A 19654-nucleotide genomic window follows, 5' to 3' on the forward strand; every position below is an offset into this window, starting at 1 on the left:
CAAATATCAATGCAGACTGACCAGTGTCCATAAAGAGTGCAGTCATGTGATCCAGCAGCAAAAAAGATAGTGTGCCCTTTATCGAGCGAAAGAAGGTTGGACATGCCCTATAATAGTTTAAAAAGGGCCCAATGTGTAAACAGTGTGACAATGTAAAAGTGTTTGCTTAGTGATCAGCATAGCGAGAATTATCACCTGAATCTGCAGCTCATTTAAGCTTTATAGTGAGTGTCCATTCTACACTTCCTGCTCAGCACCAAATAGTGAATAGACACTGATAGACATAGGCCAAGATGAGCTAGTGAAAACAGTGGAGCATTTAGTGGCTAAAGAGACAGACAGTCCCTCAGGAGTTGGCAAAGATCATAGGCAGAGTTAAAAGAGGTTAAATGTGGGACCTTGCTTTGGCAGTTGGCCGAAATAACAACTCCAAACGATCACTAACAGCTGGATGTGTGAGTAAGCAAATATATATATTGTGATAAGTTGTGATTTTGTAAGGAGGGGGATATATTGAACTCTTTATGACTGCAAAAAAAACACTGTCGAAAAAAAAACCCACAAGTCTTTGCATTTAAACTTTTGTATGTTGAGGTTGCAACAATCGATACAGCGTCATGAAACATCGTACACCCCTACTTCTACTACTATTTTGAGAATATTAGGAGTAGAGGACTACATTGGGATTGGGACCCGGTGTGTCCCGCGGGAACCAATGCAAATCTTGCGGGAGCGAGCGGTTTAAACTTTGCTGCATGCGGGAGCAGGTGATCAAAAAATAAATGGCTGGATTTTTGCGGGATGACAATTGTAGAAATTAGAGTCTTTATGTCTGTAAATGATCAGACTGTCTTGAAATAACTTTGTGTATTAAGAATAAACACCAGCTGAACAGACTTTTCACACATCCTCTTTGCCTACATGACTGTACAGAATTCAATGAAAGTCCTGAAAGTTATCCCACTCCTTGCATTTTATTGCGCCCATTTTATTGTTTTAAAAGCCATTAAAGCAATCCCACTGCCCAGCAGAAACCAGAGAGACACTGTGTATGTTTACGCACAAGGCACAGCAGCGTAACTTAATTAGTATTATAGGTCGGCTATAAATGTTTATTTACTTATTGTTGCTGCTGGATCACATGGCTGTATTGTGCGTGCGTAATGGACACCGGATAGTGTATTAATGTCTGTGGGCACGATTGTCAGTGCCAAAGGTAGTTGGTTATGTTTGAGGTTAATAATAAATTTACCTCTAAGTTGTGTGTTTCTAAGTATGTGTCTGTTTCTGCGTGTATTAGAGGGAGCGTGCATCAGAATGAGTGCGCACGACGCAGAGCTTGGTGTCAGTCTCTGGCTGTTTTGGTTCAATGCGTGGCTCGAGCAGGAATCACCCTGAGGTAAAGCAGGCGTGTGTGCTTTTCCTCGTCTTCTGGCATCACCAGAGTTTTGTGCCCTGCGCCTCTCTATATCAATACTAAACAATAAAATAATGTTTACTCCCTGCAGGACGGGAGAAGAAACAAAATCAATTGAACTCTACTGTGCGGGCAGGAATGTTCAGAATCTTTGCGGGTATGGGCGGGAAAACACACCATGTGGGAGCGGGCGGTAATGGTCAGAAATCCAACGGGAGCGGGCGGGAGCAGGATTAAGAAAACAGTCCCACGCTGGGCTTTAATTAGGAGTTCAGATACGAGCATCCAGCTAAGCAACTGGTGTTGCTTATTCTTAGTTCTGAGCCATTAAAACACTGCAGAGTAAGAGGGAAAATTCAGGCGAAATGAGAAATAAAGTAACCAGTAAAACCTTAAACAACTTAATGTGGAAAATGTGACAGAAATCCACCATTTGTGTTTGTAAAGTTCATTGGTTTGAGTAATAGTAATGGTCTAACAAAGATCTTTTAATTGTGGGGCCATCACACTTTAATTATGAGGCACATAATTGCATACAACATCTCATAAACCTGCAGTAACACCCACACCATCTCATGCCTCTCTTGCAGGACTGTAAATCTACACAATAGCTTAGTCAGCTGACACCCAAACACCCAACAACGTTCTATAAAAAGTGGTTTCTTCTAAAAAAAGAAAACTAATACATGACCCTGTGTTACCACTTCACTTAACTGTATGGAAACTGCTCATCATCCTACAAAACCTGCCTCATGCCACTCATGAGAGTAAAAGGAGACATCCTGTTTTAAAGCCCAGCTAGCACCAGAGTGTTTAAAACAGCTAATCATCTCAATCCACACCATCTACCCATTACCAGTCCCTAGTAATCTGGATTAAAACATCTGGAACAGGCCCCCCCTGTGACCAGTGAAAAAAGATAAGCTGATGGAGCAAAGCTAAGTCTACCTACTGCCTCTCAAAGTTAGACCCTCTTTCATGGCTTTTAGTATGACCTAGCACCGCTTCTCTAACGGGCATGAGCTGCAAAAAACACTAAAACAGAGAAGCCAACTGTAAGCATGCAGCAGGGTAAACGACAGCCCGGCTTGTTTTTAGCTAGTGCTCCACGGTTGGCTGTTGCAGCTGGATGATTGCGAAGTATTACGTAGCATGCGAGCCACTGGCCTAATTCCACAAATCTGCTGGCCTAAATCACAGGGACTCTCCAAATAAATGAGAGCTGTCCTGAGAGCAGCGGGGTTTAGCCACAGCACAGAGGTGTAGATGACACACAGGGATAGTGATGCACTGTGTGCTGGGTGTGTGCTTCATCCTCTCACTTATTGTATAGTTTTACACTCCGAATGTGCTGCTATTAGAATTATCTTAAGGGGTTTTATGCACATTATTATCAATCTACTACCAAGGCTATTTTAGATGCTAGTTCCACAAAGTGTGGGAAGAGGAAGTACATGGCAATGGAAGGATTATGGCGTTCTTATTTTACTTAGCTATTTTAGGATAATTGAATGTTCCCAAGCATCTTTCATCCGGACAAGCTCAACAATCCACTAAAATAGATGCATCCGATCATTCGTCAAATCATTCAAACAGGATCGTTTTACCGCGTAAAGCTAATACTGAGTATAAGCTGTTACAATTAGCCATCAAACCTATTACAGCTGTAATTCTAACCCCGCCCACACTGTACTGGGTGTACAGTGGGTGATATGGGCAGAGGCTGAAAGTGTTTGTGACAATGATTAGAAATACAGACATAATGAGGATCACATATGCAGACTAATAATGGGAATGTTAACAATTTTTGGTGAGTAGAAAAGGAGAGCAAAGACTTTAAAGCTAGCTTCAACAAATATCAGTAAGGAACGATGTCTACGCAAGGAAATGGATGACGGCAAACAGTGCAAGGTATGGAACTTTGGCTATATTTAGCGAAGTAAGCCAGTGGAGTGAGCACATCTGTCCAACTGACCTTTCTCACTGACGCTTTCCATGTCCACGTCCTCACAGCTGGTGTATTCGGGCGTGGAGCCGCCCTCCTCCTCTGAGCTGCTGATGGACATCTGCCTCTTGTTGACTCCGCGCTTGCTCTTGTACGTCCGTGGAGGGGGCGGCCGCAAAGACTCCGACTGGTCCGAGCTCTGAGAGTCCTTCCTCAGCAGGTTATCCCCACCCTTGTCCTTTGGTGTCCGTGTTAAGCCGGGCTCCAGGCGGCCTTTGTTCGGACCCCAATCTGGAGGCACCTGTCCCCCAGGTTGAGATCCTGATCTCATTCCACCTCCGCCAGTTGGAGCTCCCCCTCCACCCCCCACGGTCCTATCCACAGAATAGGCTCGGTGGTTCTCCAAGACGACTTTGCGGTCTCCCTCACCACCTCCACCCCTCCTGGCCAGGCGGTTATCAGGCACCTCCCCTCCACTACCTCCTCCTTCACCAGGTCCCAGTCCGACCTCATTGATCGCCAGATCACTATGGCGTCGTTCGTGGCGGACCTTGGACACCTTAGCATGCATTCGCATCTCCTGCTCCTCCTTCTGTGGTTTCACAGGGTACCGTGCCAGGTTGGGGTCACTACGATAGCGATTCTGGAACTCCTCCTCACGGCGTTGACGTTCCCTCTGCTCCTCATCGTCCGGGCGTCTCCGGTGAGATTCTGTTCGATCCAAGTTCTGCTGCCCATCCTCGTAGTGCTGAGAATGGATCTTCTCCAGCCTCCGTCCATCTCCTAGCCGTCTCTCTCCTCTTTCCCCAGACATCACTCGCTCATCCAGGGATGATTGAGATGGCAACTTGCCAGCAGCTCTCCGGCCACTTCCACGTCCCATTCCTCCCTTACCATTTTGTTCATGGAGGGAAACTGGCCTTTTCCTGTATAAGAAGAGGATTCATTATACTGATATATCTTACAGTCTATCATATCTACAGTCACAGACATGAACACAGGTGCATCTTTTCCCTGATTTGTAATCTGAAAAAAAAATGCTCAGGAAGAGTTTTGTACAGAAATATCCTGTAGTACTAACACTCTTAATAGTTGCAAAGCTTTAGTCACTCAAGACAAATATCTGTGACCTAGCTTCTCCACTGGTTAAACTAGAACAGACACAGAGCTGATTCTTTTTTTACCCCAGGGATTAAAAAACAACAGGAGCTTTAGCTACAAGCACTCCTGGCTTTCTCCGATTTGAAATAATATAGTTCCCATTCTCCAATTCATCATGCTAATGACATAAAGGGTACAGGTTGTACGTATAAAACATCCTCCAGTGTTAGTAACTGCAACATGTGCTCAGCATGTGTATCTGGATGCCTTACTTTTCTTTAGGTGGCTCACTTTGGGACCGTGAACCAGGCATGGTGTCAGCACCCTTGGCACTAGTAACACCGATAGGTGGCTGTGTCCCGTCCAGCAGCCCTGTGTTGGCGTTGGTGCTGGAGGGGGGGGCCTGGGACCTGGAGCGAAGTAGCTTCCTGTCCCGTTGAGCCTCACCTCCCGTGGCTGGGTTGTTCAAGCCGGTACCCAGGCTCCCAGGCCGCACCCCGGCCCCCGAAAACCATTCTCCTGATTTGGTGAGAATCTCTTGCTGTTTACGGCACAGGTTGCATACCCACATCACCTACAGGGTTGGAGAGGACAAGTGTGTTTTCAAGCCAAGTCGAATAGTATTAGAGAGGAACATTTAAAATGTGGAATACCTAATAGAATCATGGTTAGGCATGCCTGTGACACAAAAATCTGCAGGATTGTCAACATTCATACAACACTTTTTATTTTGCAACACATAGCCTAGCAACACACAAATGAAACGCTGTTAACTTAATGGGAACAATAAAATTCCTCCTAAAAGCATTGATGTCATCATCATCTTTGAATAAGCATCTTCATCAGCTTCTTTTGCCTAAAACATATTTACTCCATATATTACTCCACATGCTTTCCCCTCTAACCTTTGTAACAGCTATCATAACATCAGAGAGCCCCTAGATATGACTCGTGTGCTGCTTTACCAATCAAGTTCTGATCTGCTATTTACAAAGACAATAGAAGCCCTTTAGACGTCATGTTTCACCTGCTATCGCTACAAACTTTTTGACCCCTTTTTGTATTGAAACCCATTAATAAATTGTAATATTTTAAGATTTATTATTAAACTTAACATGAATACAGAGAATACTGTAATACCGTAGTGGAAAAAGATGAAGAAAAAGTGAGCTCTAAATGCTATTGCACTCTACACGTTTCCATCCAATAGGAGAAAGACTAAAGCTATTCTAGTCCGTGCATCACTGCTTCACAAGCAAGCAATGATTTTCTGTCATTTAACCTCTAAAATTCTATGAAATGCATCATTGTGAAGGAAGATTGATGATGCGAGCCATGTACAGAAGCAATGATTAAATTTGATTCCTTCTCACTCTAAATCAAATACACAGACGACATCAAATACTCACATGTAGCCATGGCTACTGAATATCACCTCACTTCGACAGCACAGAAACGGGATTTATCTTCCTCCGTATATAATCCCAGTGGTTTATTTTCAGAGAATAAATCCAGAGCAAAGAGGAAAAACAATCATCTCTTGTATTCCAACGCACACAACCTTGGCACAAGTTAAAAACAAAAACACCTCTTGGGACCTCCAGAAACCCCAAATTGTAACTCCTTGACGACCAGTGGGATGGACTGTTAGCACTCAGTGTAGCAGTTAGCATTTAGCCCTCAGCGCGCCAAAGCACATTCATCATGGCCTGATTGAATCCCAGTTGGCGCATGTCCAGACTAATCTAAAGTAAATCAGCTGCCCGCACGGCCCACAGCTGTCAGGCAGCCGCCCAGCCACACTCTACTGTCTCTCTCTCTCTCTGAGACTTTCTCCACCTCTTTACCTCAACTGAGGGGCAACAGATTAGCAGTGGGCAGTAATCCCTTCAGCTCCTCACCATTATTCAACTCATCATCATCTGACAATACCAGCTCACAAATCCCAACATCCAGCCTAAAGCCCCCTCCCTGCTCCATCTCCCCCCTCAGGCACAACTACACAGGTTAGAGATTAAGCCCAGATGCCTCTGCCTTCTTTTCCCGTGCACCAGTGCATGATGGGATAAACTACTGTATGTACAGTAAATACATCCTGAAACAAAAGCACTAGCTGCATCCCTAAAATCTTGACTATTTTTTATTTGCAATGTTATTGTAAGGCTGCATGTGTTTCAACCATATTCAATGTTTCTAAGCTTTGCAGTCACATGCTGCAGCTAAGTATCATACATTCAAATCCAGACAAGTGGCATGACCAGAACTCCACAGTGTTCACTGCAATTACATTTTTTATGCAGATTGACACACTTTGCAAAAGACATGCTAAAAGCTAACTTAATATATGGGGTTTTGGGTACCTTGAAACATATGCTAAAGGGTATCTTGATTTACTAAAAAGTACAGCCACTAAAGGAGGGGGGGGGGTTGTTGCTGGTGGTTTCTTCTTCTGTAAATGAATTGCAGGTGAATGAAACTTTTCAGAAAGAGAACAAGTATGAGGACATTTGCACTGAGAAAAAAATGAAACTACATAGCCAGTTTCCAGTTAGGAATCAATGTGAGATCTGAAAGGATTTTTTCTTATAATTGTTATTTTCTTTATAACTAATTGTTATTTTACCCTTCAAAGAACTGTTATTTTACAATTATCAAACTTTTGGCAACACTTGCACTTGACTACGACAACGTCAGATATCATTTAGGTGTTGGTATCAAAACTCAAGTATCATATTGGCCCTAGCATAGAAAATGTTCAGATCTGGATGGCCTGTGAGCATCTATACGTTGCTGTGCTGGATGCTGCTAAAAAAGTGAACTAAATTCTGTAATCCACAAGCTTAATCCTTCAATAAGGGAATCATATAGGAGCATAAACATCATGGGACGAGGGGCCCTGTGTGTGCTTTAAACCAAGAGAGACAGCAGATCTGTTTTTCCTATGGCACGCCTCCATGTGTTTGTAATGTGCTTTAGAGCATACAGCACAGATGGGGGGAGGGTAGTAAACAATGAAGAAGTTATAAACCACATGGGCACACACACACACACATACACACACACACACACAAAGGACATAATACATATAATCCTTCACTGGAGTGATTGTGTTCTGTTTTCCTGGATAGCCTGAAAGATATCACAGGGGGAATTAATTGTGCGTGAACTGATTGTGTGTGTGTTTATGTACATAAGATGTAAAAGCTCCACCCTATAGCATGTGTGGCACATGTATCTGCAGCGATGCTTGCTGCCGGACCAGCCGGAGTGTGATGTCAGACCCTGAGCCGGCTAAGCCGACCAATCGGCTCGCTCGGTCCAGAGGCAGCCCACTCTGGTGTCAGCTCGAGTTCATCTCGCTGCCTCACTGCACGCGGTGGAGCTCGATGTGCTGGGAGAATGTGTGTGTGTGTGTGTGTATGTGCAGATATGTGTACAGTATGTATATGTAGGACATTTTCTGAAACCTTCTTGCCTAGAAGAGTGTGGCGTGGGCGACTGCCTGTAGGCGAGATGTGTGTGTGTGTGTAGAGAGAATAAGCAGTGCCATCTCTCTCATGAAATAATGTCAACCTCCTTCTGCCTAAAAATGTGCTTCTCCATGGTAACCAAATCACGGAAAATAGGACAAAGCAGTGTGTGTGTGTGTGTGTGTGTGTGTGTGTGTGTGTGTGTGTGTGTGTGTGTGTGTGTGTGTGTGTGTGTGTGTGTGTGTGTGTGTGTGTCTGTCTGCGTGTGTGTCACAACTGAAGGACATTGACAGCGGAGGAAACTTAAAAATCTGCACGATGCTATATAGACTGCATGCCTTCAGTTAGCATTTGTTATGATAGGAACCTGAACATGGATATTTCCCCTCCTCTTTTCTCTCCTTTCCTTTACTCTTACCTTCCTTTCTTTTTCCCTTTCCTTTTCTTTCTTTTCCCTGCCCTCCCTTACCATTTTCGGCTCCCTTTTTCTTCCAATCCTGTCTTTCCTATCTTTCAATTTCCATTAGATTTATTTCCTTTCTTCCCCCCCATCCTAAGACACTAATACTTTCTTTTTCTTTTGTCCCCTTGCTTTCGTTTCCTCGTCTTTATTCCTTTTCTTTCTTCCCTTGTGCCATATAGCTTTTCTTTCCATTTTCATCTTCCCTTTCCTCACCTTATTTCCTTTTCTCTCCCATCTTTTCTCCTTCCCTTTATCCCGTGTTCCTTTCCTTTCCTGTTCTTTTGCATTTCCTTTCCTTACCCATTATTAACTTTGCCTCCCTTTTCCTTTGACTCTTATCTTTTTTTACCATGTAATTCCTCTCCAATATTTCTTTTCTTTTCCCCTCCTCCTCTTTCCTGCTTCCTTTCACCTTTCTGTTCCTTTCCTTTTGTCCTTTCCTTAATTTCTTTCCCTTCTATCCCTAATTGTTTTGTCCTCCCCCTTTTACCTTCCCTTTCCTACTGTCTTATATCTCCCTTCCTTTTCTTTGATTCTTCCCTCCTCTATTCTTTTCTTTCCACTCTTCTCTTGTGCTTTTCTTTCCTTTCCTTATTCCCTTTCCTCCTTTCCCGTCATTACATTACCTTTCCCATAGTCCTTTCCTTTCCTTGCCCTTTCTATCTTTCCTTACCTCTTCCCTTTAACCTTTCCTTTCTTTTTATTTGAATTTAGCTTTCCTCTCTGTTCCTTTTTTCTTTCCCTTTACAGTCTTTTATTCCTTGCCTTTTAATTCCTCCCATCCTGCCCCTTTTTTCCCTCCCATTTTACCTTCCCTTTCCTCCTTTCCTGTCATTCCATTTCCTTACCTCTACTCATTCATTTCCTTTTCTTATTTCCTTTCATTTCTCCTCGCCCTCTAGCTCAGCTGACACACCTGAATGACTTGACAAATGAAGACACCACACACCTGTCACTCATACTTCTCCATCTCACACCCCCTTCCTTTCATCTCCCGCCCCCGGCGCTGCTCCATCCATCTGCTGACAAAATGGTGAAGACGTTTGTTGCTGCCGCAGCTCTGCCGACAGCAGCAACGCTCAACCGCAGCTCACGGCGAGAGCAGCATTCATTTAGGTCTGAATTGTGTGAACATCAGCTTTTCTTTAAATGGGCAGAATAGATGGGAGCGACGGGGGAGGGCGGGGCAGGGGGGAAGGTGTGGTTGGCTTTCAGTGAGCGTGTGCAGTGACCCTGCCGTCAACACACACACACACAGACATACACCTCGACAGAATGACATATGAGGCAGCACTGGGTGTAAACTGCCATCGTTCAGGGAATGGTAAATCCCGAACGGTGGGAAGAAAGACGACCGCAAAAGACATAATGCTCCATTTCCTCTAATAAGGTAGTAGATCAACTCGGAAGCAGGCGAACACACTCAGCGGTGAGGACGGCTGAAGGCAAAGCACAGATGTGGTGGCTGTAAATCCACACTGGTTTTACATTCCTGATCAGAGGAACTGATCTGTCTCTCTCACCGCTCTCCTCTGCGTTACCTGACTAGTACTGCAAATTACATTACAAAATACTTAACATATACAACTGCCCTCTACAAGGAAGTGATCTGCACCGCCAGCAACAGGACATGATTTGTCTGGGTTTCCCAAAACTGTAACAAATCACAGTTTCAACATTTTGTCAACCCATCGATAAACCATCCCTTTGCTTTCTGGGTTTCTGTTTTGCCCTAACCTTCTCTGGAACAAGACGTGACCATATTTGGATGAGAGAGTGGAGCTGGAGAGGATTCAGCGCCAAGCTAATGCTAGCGCTTGCATTTTTGGGAAGGTGCATGTTGAGGTAACTGTGATCGTATTTGCTCGGCTTATTTTGGCTAGCAATAGCTTTAAAGAAATGCACCAAGCAAAAAAAAATAATCCGGCCGACTTTGCAGAGTGTCTTTTAAAATACCGAACACTCAAAGGGATAGTTCGGATTTTTTGAAGTGGGGTTGCAACTGGGGGCTGCAGCTAATCATGCAGGGTCAATCGTAGCTGACGTAACTTATTTAAACTATTAATTTAAAGATACATGGAAATTTAAAGGCACCTTTGGTTATTTTTGACATTGGAATCGCTAGCTATTCGATTGAGTTGAAACCAAAAACGTTTACATTTAAAAGTGTATTCCTCGGATGTTTAAGAGTCCGCCATCTCAGTTGAATTGGCACGCAACGAATCTCAGGATACCTTGGGCCGCGAACGATGCACCTGATGGATCCGTCATGGCCCGGGAAAAGGAGGACGCGTTTGTCGGCTGCATCTTAAGGAGCCTGCGACGCACGGCTGTGACGCAATCAGCCTTCAAATACGGCCTTCGATGGATGCAGCCCCTTAATTGGGACACAGCTCACCTGGATGAAGCCTCAGACATGTTTTTCCTGGATCTTAGCAACTAACTAACAACTAACTGTGAATTCAGTGTTATTTTTTCTGATAGAATCATGGCCAAAACTATAAAAATTAAAGTTAAGTTGTAATAATCAAGAGCTGGACTTTACACTGATATGTCCAAAAGAAACATCTTTAAATTCACACATTGGCTTTTTAATTTAGACTCTTTGGTGAGTAATAGTCGGAGCTGTAACACAATTGAAAATCACTTCACAAGCATTTAGTTCTCGTCTTACACATGTTGCTATTGGCTTTTGCCAGATCAAGTGAAAGTGGTCCTATTATTAGACAAACAAACTGTAACTGTGATATTAATCACAATAAGTGATATTATCAGCTCCACAAACAAGGCGTTGTTGTAATATTTGTCTACTTTATCAACACATATTTTCCTAGCCCAGGAGATGCTTGCAGCAGCACCGTTGTGTGGGGGTAGATTTACAGGGACAGATACAAAACAGAGAGGAGTTAAATGGAGATGCTGTGAATGGTCAGAAAAAGAGAACAAAGAGATTTACAGAGGCTGAAACAGACACCAGAGAGGAGTGGAGAGTGAGGAGGAGGAGAGAGCGGCGGGTTAGTCATCTAGGACTGAGAAACATGATTGAGATTATGCAGTGCATCCTCCCTTCCGGTAAAAAAAAGTGCAGTGTCAGCTTGATGCAGAAAGCGAGTAAGACTGTGTTGATGTATCAGTGTGAATCTGAACGCGCGTGTGTGTGTGTGTGTCTGGATGTGTGTTTGTGTGTGGTAAGCTGGCTGTAGGCTGTAAACGAATTCAAACCACACAGGGTATCAAACACTTACAAATAAACAAAAGAAACAACCAGACTACTAAAACTAAGACAGCTAAACTTAACAAGTGCTGTAACGTCATATTCGAATCATATCTAATTTTTGCATAATGTACACTAGATTTTTCTATCTGGTATTTATTGCACATTCTGAATTCCTGACTCCAGTGACTCACAGCTAAAGTGTGAAAACTGGCACACACTCAAAACACCAATGCCTCTCTTGGCCTTCAGCAATAGATCTTCAGAGTGGTTGAGGGCATTTTTGGCTCTAAATCAGGGCTTTGTGGCGTTTGTCACAACACCAGGGAACTGTTTGGCTCAAATTACCATAAAAATCCTTCATGATTTCTTTTAATACCATCAAATGTGTGTGTGTGTGTGTGTGTGTGTGTAGACCCAGCGCCTGCCTTCTATCCACTGGGAGGCAGTGCTCCTTTACAAAGCAGACAGCTTGTCAGCGGTTTGTTCCGATTCTGGGAGCCATCTGGAGCTGACATTAAACACACATAAACAAACATTCAGCCATTAACCAGCTATAGCTCCAGCTATAGCAGGGCAGCTCGACAGAGAGGGCTATCAAATACACATCAGCTTCTTCACACACTTCAGAGCTACAGATTAGCCTTTCTATCACATATACTGCGATTTATTTAAACTTGAAACTGCAGCTATTTAATGACGTCTTCTGTTTGGAAAGCAGCTCAGTGTGTGACCTTTTGTTACCAGTACTTATAATTGATTTACATAATTTCATTTAATTTATTTTTTAGATCAGTTCTCTTTGGCGGCACCTATGGCGATAAACGGTAATTGCGGGAGCACACTTCCCAGATATCCAAACAGTAGCCTTTTTTACACTGCGGTGCCACGTCAGCGCCATAACCAAGCTCCGTCCTCATGCCACCTTTGTCATTCTACATTGGACCAAGCAACAGCGGCGTTAAGCCGCCCCAGTGTGTTTTTAAAGAGCGCTCCAGCATTGTGGAAGCGAAATGTGCACGAGGTGTAAACATCAGCGCATGCTTCAAATACACACACACTGCACTGTTCCGCCCTGCCAGATCTGTTGTTTACACAGATGCCGTTTCACCTCTGTTACTACTTCTGATGAGTGCTCAGAGGCGGAACTACTTCGCCCCACCATCACTTTTCCGTGCATTTTACATAGAAGACGGAATATAACAGTGTAAAAAGAGCTAGTGTTGCATGTGTGAAGTCTGCGGTTGGCTCCGGTTGTAACTCTTGATTTTCCTCACCGGCGGTCGCTTTCCTTTTAGACTGTTTGCCTTCATCTGAGCGTCTAATTTGTTTCTTTTTCTTTGGATTTTCACTTATTTTTGAAGTTGTATCTGTAGTCATCAATCTTTTCTTTGTTTGTTCAGCCATAGTAGATTACTGTTTACTCGCAACACTTGCAGAGACCGGAAAAGCAGCCGCTTAGCTCCGCCTACCTTCTCTGGCAGACCAACCACTGCTGGCTGAAGGAAAATGCGTCACTTACTGGGCACCGCTTGTGATTTTTTGTCGCCACAAACACCTAGTCCATAATTCTGCAAATCATCAATCAATCGCCATTGTGTTACCTCATTCTGTGATACATAGTGACTTAACAGACATTTATTTAAATGAAAATCTTTGAGATTATTACTTTAAAGAAACCTGATTATATATGAAAGTAGTTCAAATATCGTACACGTCACATTATGTATTGTCTATCAGGTTTTCCGATAAACTTCTTCTATTCCAGTTAGCGTCTGGGGCGCTCCTTTGTGCGGTGTGTCCTGTAACATTTGCACTGGTCTGCCTCTGCCTGAGGCTTCTGGCGAAGTATGCAGGTTGCGGAGGCCGTCGGTGAGAAAAGTTGCTGTTTGGCTTTTAAGTAAGCAAAACTTGGCATAAAAAAAAAAATTACTCAGTAAGCAAAACAAAAGGGCTGACAAAGCTAGTGCCATTTGCAACCTTTTATCTGCTATATTCATGACTAGAAGTAGTTGTGTAATTGTCTGAGTGGTGAACAATATTAGTGTGAAAATGATAGGCGATCACTACCTCTACCTAACAATAGTTCATATTCACAGTCCTTGGTCTTCTGGTTTCCCTTTTTGACTGACCGATGCACACTATCTCCACCTGCTGGTATCAAAGGTTACTCTCACCCAGGTACGTACAAGCTAGTTGCTGAATTCTTTGTGATGTGTTCAAGTGCAACTTCTTGACATTTATATTTTAAGCTTGTTAGCAGCTTCCACCAGCAACCATGTTTATCCTTTTTCTTACACTTTGCTCATATGTTTGTCTTTGAATGGTTAAAAAAGAGCCTCACTTCTGCTATTTGCAAACAGACCACCTCAACAGATCATTTCAAAGAAATCAAAAACTGGACAGGCCTGTTAAGAAGAATCATTATTTTGTTGCAGGTCAAATTCTCCTTGTAAAAAAGCTTCAATCTGTTCGTCATATTCGAGCTAAAGTCTAGTGAACCCGGTTCTAGGATTCTGATCTTATAGTTTTCTAAATAACAGATGTGGGCAGTTCGTTTAAAGCTGCTGCATCTCTTTACTATAAGACTGAGTTTCCCTTCTCTATTGTATTTGCTTTGCTTTAACTCCATGCACAATCCTGTCAAACGATGAATTCTCACTCTGACAGATCCGAAATTAAATTCACTGCTATCTCATCAACATTGCTGACTTTAATGGAGCTCATTAGTTACAACACTCTGGTGACATTCTGCAGTGACCAAGCATTAAGGGAACGTGGTACGTGGACAAAGTGGAACATATACCTGGGTCCCTCCCGTCTCCCCATGGCAGGCTGGTCTGGTCTCAAACACACAGGCAGGGAAAGCATGCACAGGCATGAGTGTGTATCCATTGTGCATTCAGATTAATGGTTTGTAGGTTAGTGTGCTTTCTTATAAGCATGCCGGCTAAAATGCCAATGCCCCTTCCCCATTTTTGTCAAAGATTTATTCCCGTTTCCACTTGTCCCCTTTCAGCACAGCCATGCCTGCAGCCACAGGAAGAGGGGTCAGGACGGGTCAGAGGGGTCAAACTAGGGCTGTACAGACTCTGAATTTTGTCAGTCGAAACAGATTTGGATGTTAAAAATAAAGTCTACACATTCCTGTTTTTTTCATGTGTCCACAACAAACTCAGCCGACATGAGCCTCATGTCTAACCTGTTAGACATATGTCTATCAGAGACTGTGCAGTCTCATACATCTCGACTGTATTCCTTCTGAAAGATGGGTTTTAGCTAAGTATATCACAATGCCAAAAATGCATATAGACAGGAATCCTTACCTAAAACAAGCCTAGCAACTATAAGCTAATGGCAGCTCAGCTGGCAGCCCCTTCCTGATGTCCTCTGTGTACTGAGGAACACAGGACATCATTCTTTTATACTGGATTTATTTACAGTCTTTTTTTTTGGAAAGGATAAGATGTCGAAGGATAATTCTACAGACAGTTAAAACCTTGTGCAGGATAAACAGCACAGGAGTCCTAACCTTAAAACAAGCCAGCAGCTCGGTTCGCAGCCTCTCCTGATATCCTGTGTCTCTCAAAAGGTGCCGCAGAAACAATGATTTTTATGATAAAACTGCTTTATTCAGTGTTTTTACTGTTTTTGTCTGTTTGTTTTGGAGAGGAAGAGAGCTCAAGAGATTGAAACTTTATAAACAACTAAAGGGTCATTTTAGACTCTGTAAAGTTAACTGCCTACCATGCTGTGGCTCCTGCATTGCTCTGTGTACATTGATGCATTTAAAAAAAAAAAAATACTAACGAGCACAGATTCAACTGACAAAATGCGAGTCAACTCTGCACTTTTGGACTGATGACTTTAATCATTGCCTTTAGGGGGCAGCCCTAGGTCAAACACCCCTGCCAACAGCCTTTATAACGGCTCATGCTTGCTCTGCCCGTCAGCTGGTTTTCAGGGTCTGCATTCATTCCCAGAATTAGAGTACCACTTAACCACAATGATCTGTGAGGCAAAAACTGATGGTGGGTCTGAATTCCTGTTCTGATGCTGTGAATGAGCACAGACCCGAGTATGAAGGGGAGACATTAGTCGTGACCCATGCAGTAAAATCCCTCACCCAGCAGGCCTTACCCTGTCCTTCACTATGACACACTTTGCAAAGGGAGGAGACAGACAATGGACACAGAGTTAGTCAGGGTAACACTGGAGAGAAAATCCTCTGAGGACACATGAGTTCCACGTGGCTCCAACTCAAACAGTTCAGTAAAAGTCTGAAAAATCAAAGTTAACAAAAACTGTGAACTATCCCGCTGTTCACTGAAGTCAGTAATCTGTAAGTGGATTTGTACACACACTGGCTCCGCTCACTACTCCCTTGGATCGGCTGATGTTGGTTTTTTCTTTCAGCTGGGAAATTATAAAAGAAACTAAACTTAGAAATACTTCAAATCATCTTTCCGGGGTAGAAATGCTGTAAAACAGACAAGCTCCACATTTGAACACAGCCAGTGTTTGTTTTGTTTTTTTACCTTTCGGGGGCACAAACATCACAATCACAGCACAGAGAGAACACAAAAAAAGATGCTAACCACTTTGTCCTCCTTTGTGGCATGCAGTCCAGGTAGCAGTGAGGATTGAGAAAAGTGATGGTGGAAGTGGAGTAAGAGAGGAAAAGAGAGAAAGAAATGAAAGAACATAAAGGTTATAAAGAAAAGAGATGCAGAGAGGGTGAGATATTGGAATGGGAGATCGGGACAGATTGTGGGAAAAGAGGAGAAAAAACAAAGGAGAAAAGTGGGAAAGAGGACGTGGTGCAAACAGTTGTTAATCACATTCTGCAGAGTCGAAACACATACGTCATATTTAGTGACAGAGAGTGTGAGGCGGTGGGGACGACAGTATGTGAATGTGTGTGACATGTCAGGCTGCGGCGACATGCATGACCCAGCTTGGCATGACCTGTGTGACTCATGGCCTGTGACATCATCAGGATGCATCACGGCTACTCAGCATGGAGAGGAAACTGGGACAACAAAAGCAACATGGAGAATATTCCTCAACAAACCTCTGTCTCAACACTCACATTAAAGGGCTTTGACTTTTAAAGAGACTTTGTGGCTTACGCTGAAATTAAACAACTTCAGATCTTGGCGATCTCAGGATACAAGCTAATTAGCTCAAAGAGATTGTTTTCACTTTGTTTTAATGCTAAATGAATGCTTGTGACTGTGTTTTACGTGTTTGTTTTATTTAATATATTCATTCACTTTACAAGTAATTTAGTTATGTATTCAATCTAGCACAACTTTATTTATTTTCATATACATACAGTGGTAAGCAATGTCGCCTCATAGCTAGAAGCTTCCTAGTTTGAATCTCGGTTCGGACATAGGGGGCCTTTCTGTCTGGAGTTTGCATGTTCTCCCCGTGCATGCGTGAGTTCTCTCCGGGTTCTCCAGCTTCCTCCCACTGTCCAAAGACATGGACATCAAGTTCACTGGTGACTCTAAATAGCGTGTAGGTGTGAGTGTGAAAGGTTGTCTGTCTCTGTGTGTCAGCCCTGTGATTGACTGGCTTTCATTTCAGGGTGTACCCCACCTCTCGCCCAAAGACAGCTGTGATAGGCTCCAGACCTCCCTGAAGAGGATTAGTGGTAAAGACTATAAGGAGATTAATTTTTTTAAGTAAATACAAATAAATGCAGTGTGATGAAATATGTATATATAATTGCTAATCATCCTTTAATAAAACATTATGTCCATCAAAGTGTGAATCAGAGGTGAAGCTTTGAGGCCTAACCAGAGTGTGGATGGTTTCTGCACAGCGTGTTGCTGTGATGCCTTCTGCAGGGCTCAGGGCTGCACTGCACAGCTCTCTCTGTCAGTGGGAAGTGATTAATTATTAAAGTAAGCTGCTTAGAAACAAGTAACGAGTAACGAGTATACCGCCCAATATTTTAAAGCCAATTACCTTTTTTTTAGCAGATACAGAGCCCTTCTTGTTGTGGTATATAACGTAACATGACATGTAAGAATTTATTTCAAAACTAAATTATTGTCATAGTGACTTCCTTTATTTTGGCCTTTGTCCCTTTATTCAATAGTGACACAGTTGGAAAAGTAGGAGGAGAGGGTGGAAGCGATGTGTAGCAAGGAGCAAAGGATCAGAATCGAACCTGCCGCTGCATCAAAGACTAAGTCTCTGTACATGAGGAGCACGCTTAAACCGCTGCACTAAACCGGCACCCCATCAACATAATGACTTTAACTGTAGTTGTGTCTATTGCACGCATTCAAAATTGCATTGCATGTCAGTTAATATCTGCTATACTAATGTCCACCAGCAAATGTGCAATGCTAGGTGTGTGTGCAATTTTAAGGTGTGTCCAAATGGGCAATATTTGGGGTTTAATATAGTTTATTTATTTATTGATCTCTGCACCGGTAAGGACAGCCATCCAATTTCATTGTACTGTACTTGTGCACTAAAATGACAACAAAAGTCTGTCTATCTATCTATCTATCTATGTATCTTCTTAAATCCTCTTTAAGACGTTAAAATGAGAAATTTAAGCAAATACATTTTTAAAAAGCAGGTTGGAGCTGTAGTGGTGTAGGTGTAATGGTGAGGTCACATAAAGAAAGAAGAACTACTGTTTGGCTCTATGCTGCTCTTTGTTGATGTGACAACAAATTCACGTCACATTTCTGCAGCTCAAAGTCTTTTTGGATCTTTATCGTCCATAAAAAAACCATCAAGGTCTCTGCAGAAAGTAAAAGTATGTTGTCGCTGTTTTGTGAGATTTGTGCGAAAGAAAGGTCTTCCTGTTTTCAAAAGTATCTTTGTCTGGCTTCCCTCTAACAAACTATACTGTGTAAATGTTTTATTTAAATCCAAATTACAAGCCGGATAAAAGCATGGTGTACAGCCGGAGCGGGCTGAATGAACACTGTGTATAAGGAGAAGGCTTTTATATGAGGAAACTAAACTCACACTTTTCAGACACTGTTATTCTGCTTGGCCGGCTGCATGACCAGGACGAAGGAAAACATCAGCAAACTCTCATACTTCCAACACACACACACACACGCACACACACACACCAAATCTTTTACAACTGTACACACGTACACACACATAAAAAAGTTGAAGACAATTTGAATGTTGTGTTCTTATGTCTTGTGAGTATTAATGTAATTAACTTTTAGTAAATTTCCCCGTTATGGCACGAATAAAGGATTATCTTATCTTAACTCACCGTGTCAAAGTGACTTTAGAGTTAAGTATCATCTCATTACATTCAATTTCACATTAAAACATACATTATTTTGAAAAGGCCATATATAGTTTAAGATATTTTGAGCAATGTCCCTTAAAAAAAACAACATACTTTGTTTTGGCTATGGATTCATTTACATCACGTTTGTCTCATGTCTTTATTTCCACCCTGCCTGCTGTGAACGTGATATTAATGGCTTCACCAACAGGGATACTATCTTTATCTCCTACTCTCACTGGCCCCTGAGTTCTGCATACGTGCGATGCCAGTGGGAGTTCAGGCCCAGCTGGTCTGGGCGGATACAGAACAGATTGGGGACCAGCAGGCTGAGGGTGGAGGGCCTGTAGTCAGGTAAGATACCCAGAGGGAGGTGCTCTCTCTCAGGTTGGAGGGAAGCCCAGAGAGTGCTCGGATGGAAGAGGGCCGGGTCTTAAAATAGTGCAAATATGTTTTGTAAATGGATGGATGGCTCATTGAGACAAACCTGGATCAAATGAAGTTATAATTTGGTATGGTGTGGGCCTTTTATAATACTAGAGAGGTAGCACTGCTCAGTGTGTCCTGTACATTGTGAGATTAGGTTAAAAACAACTCTTTGTTTGTCTTTGTTGTCACTGCATTAAAATGTCAGACCTTAACTAAGTTAATTTGAGTCCAGGGAGCCCTCCTATCTATATATTTTTTTATTTTTACATTTGTTAAGTTAACACATGTTTTGTTTATCTATTTGTTTGTTGATTTTTCTTTTTAACCTTG

General features: G+C 42.7%; 1 protein-coding gene across 2 annotated transcripts in view; it reads right to left on the bottom strand.

The window, feature by feature from the left end:
* The window catches only part of LOC138605003 (regulating synaptic membrane exocytosis protein 1-like), an 89931-nt gene that overhangs the window by 41118 nt on the left and 29159 nt on the right, over positions 1–19654 (bottom strand). For both annotated transcript variants that reach the window (XM_069677071.1, XM_069677072.1), the window contains exons 3-4: positions 4736–5037; positions 3393–4288 (exon numbers count right to left, since the gene is read on the bottom strand). In XM_069677071.1, coding sequence (XP_069533172.1) covers positions 3393–4288; positions 4736–5037 — 1198 coding nt within the window. The remainder of the gene's footprint in view (positions 1–3392; positions 4289–4735; positions 5038–19654) is intronic.

Source organism: Semicossyphus pulcher, unplaced genomic scaffold (assembly GCF_022749685.1).
Source record: "Semicossyphus pulcher isolate SPU_LCO1_2020_fin unplaced genomic scaffold, fSemPul1.0.p SCAF_27, whole genome shotgun sequence".
Classification (NCBI taxonomy): Eukaryota; Metazoa; Chordata; class Actinopteri; order Labriformes; family Labridae; genus Semicossyphus; species Semicossyphus pulcher.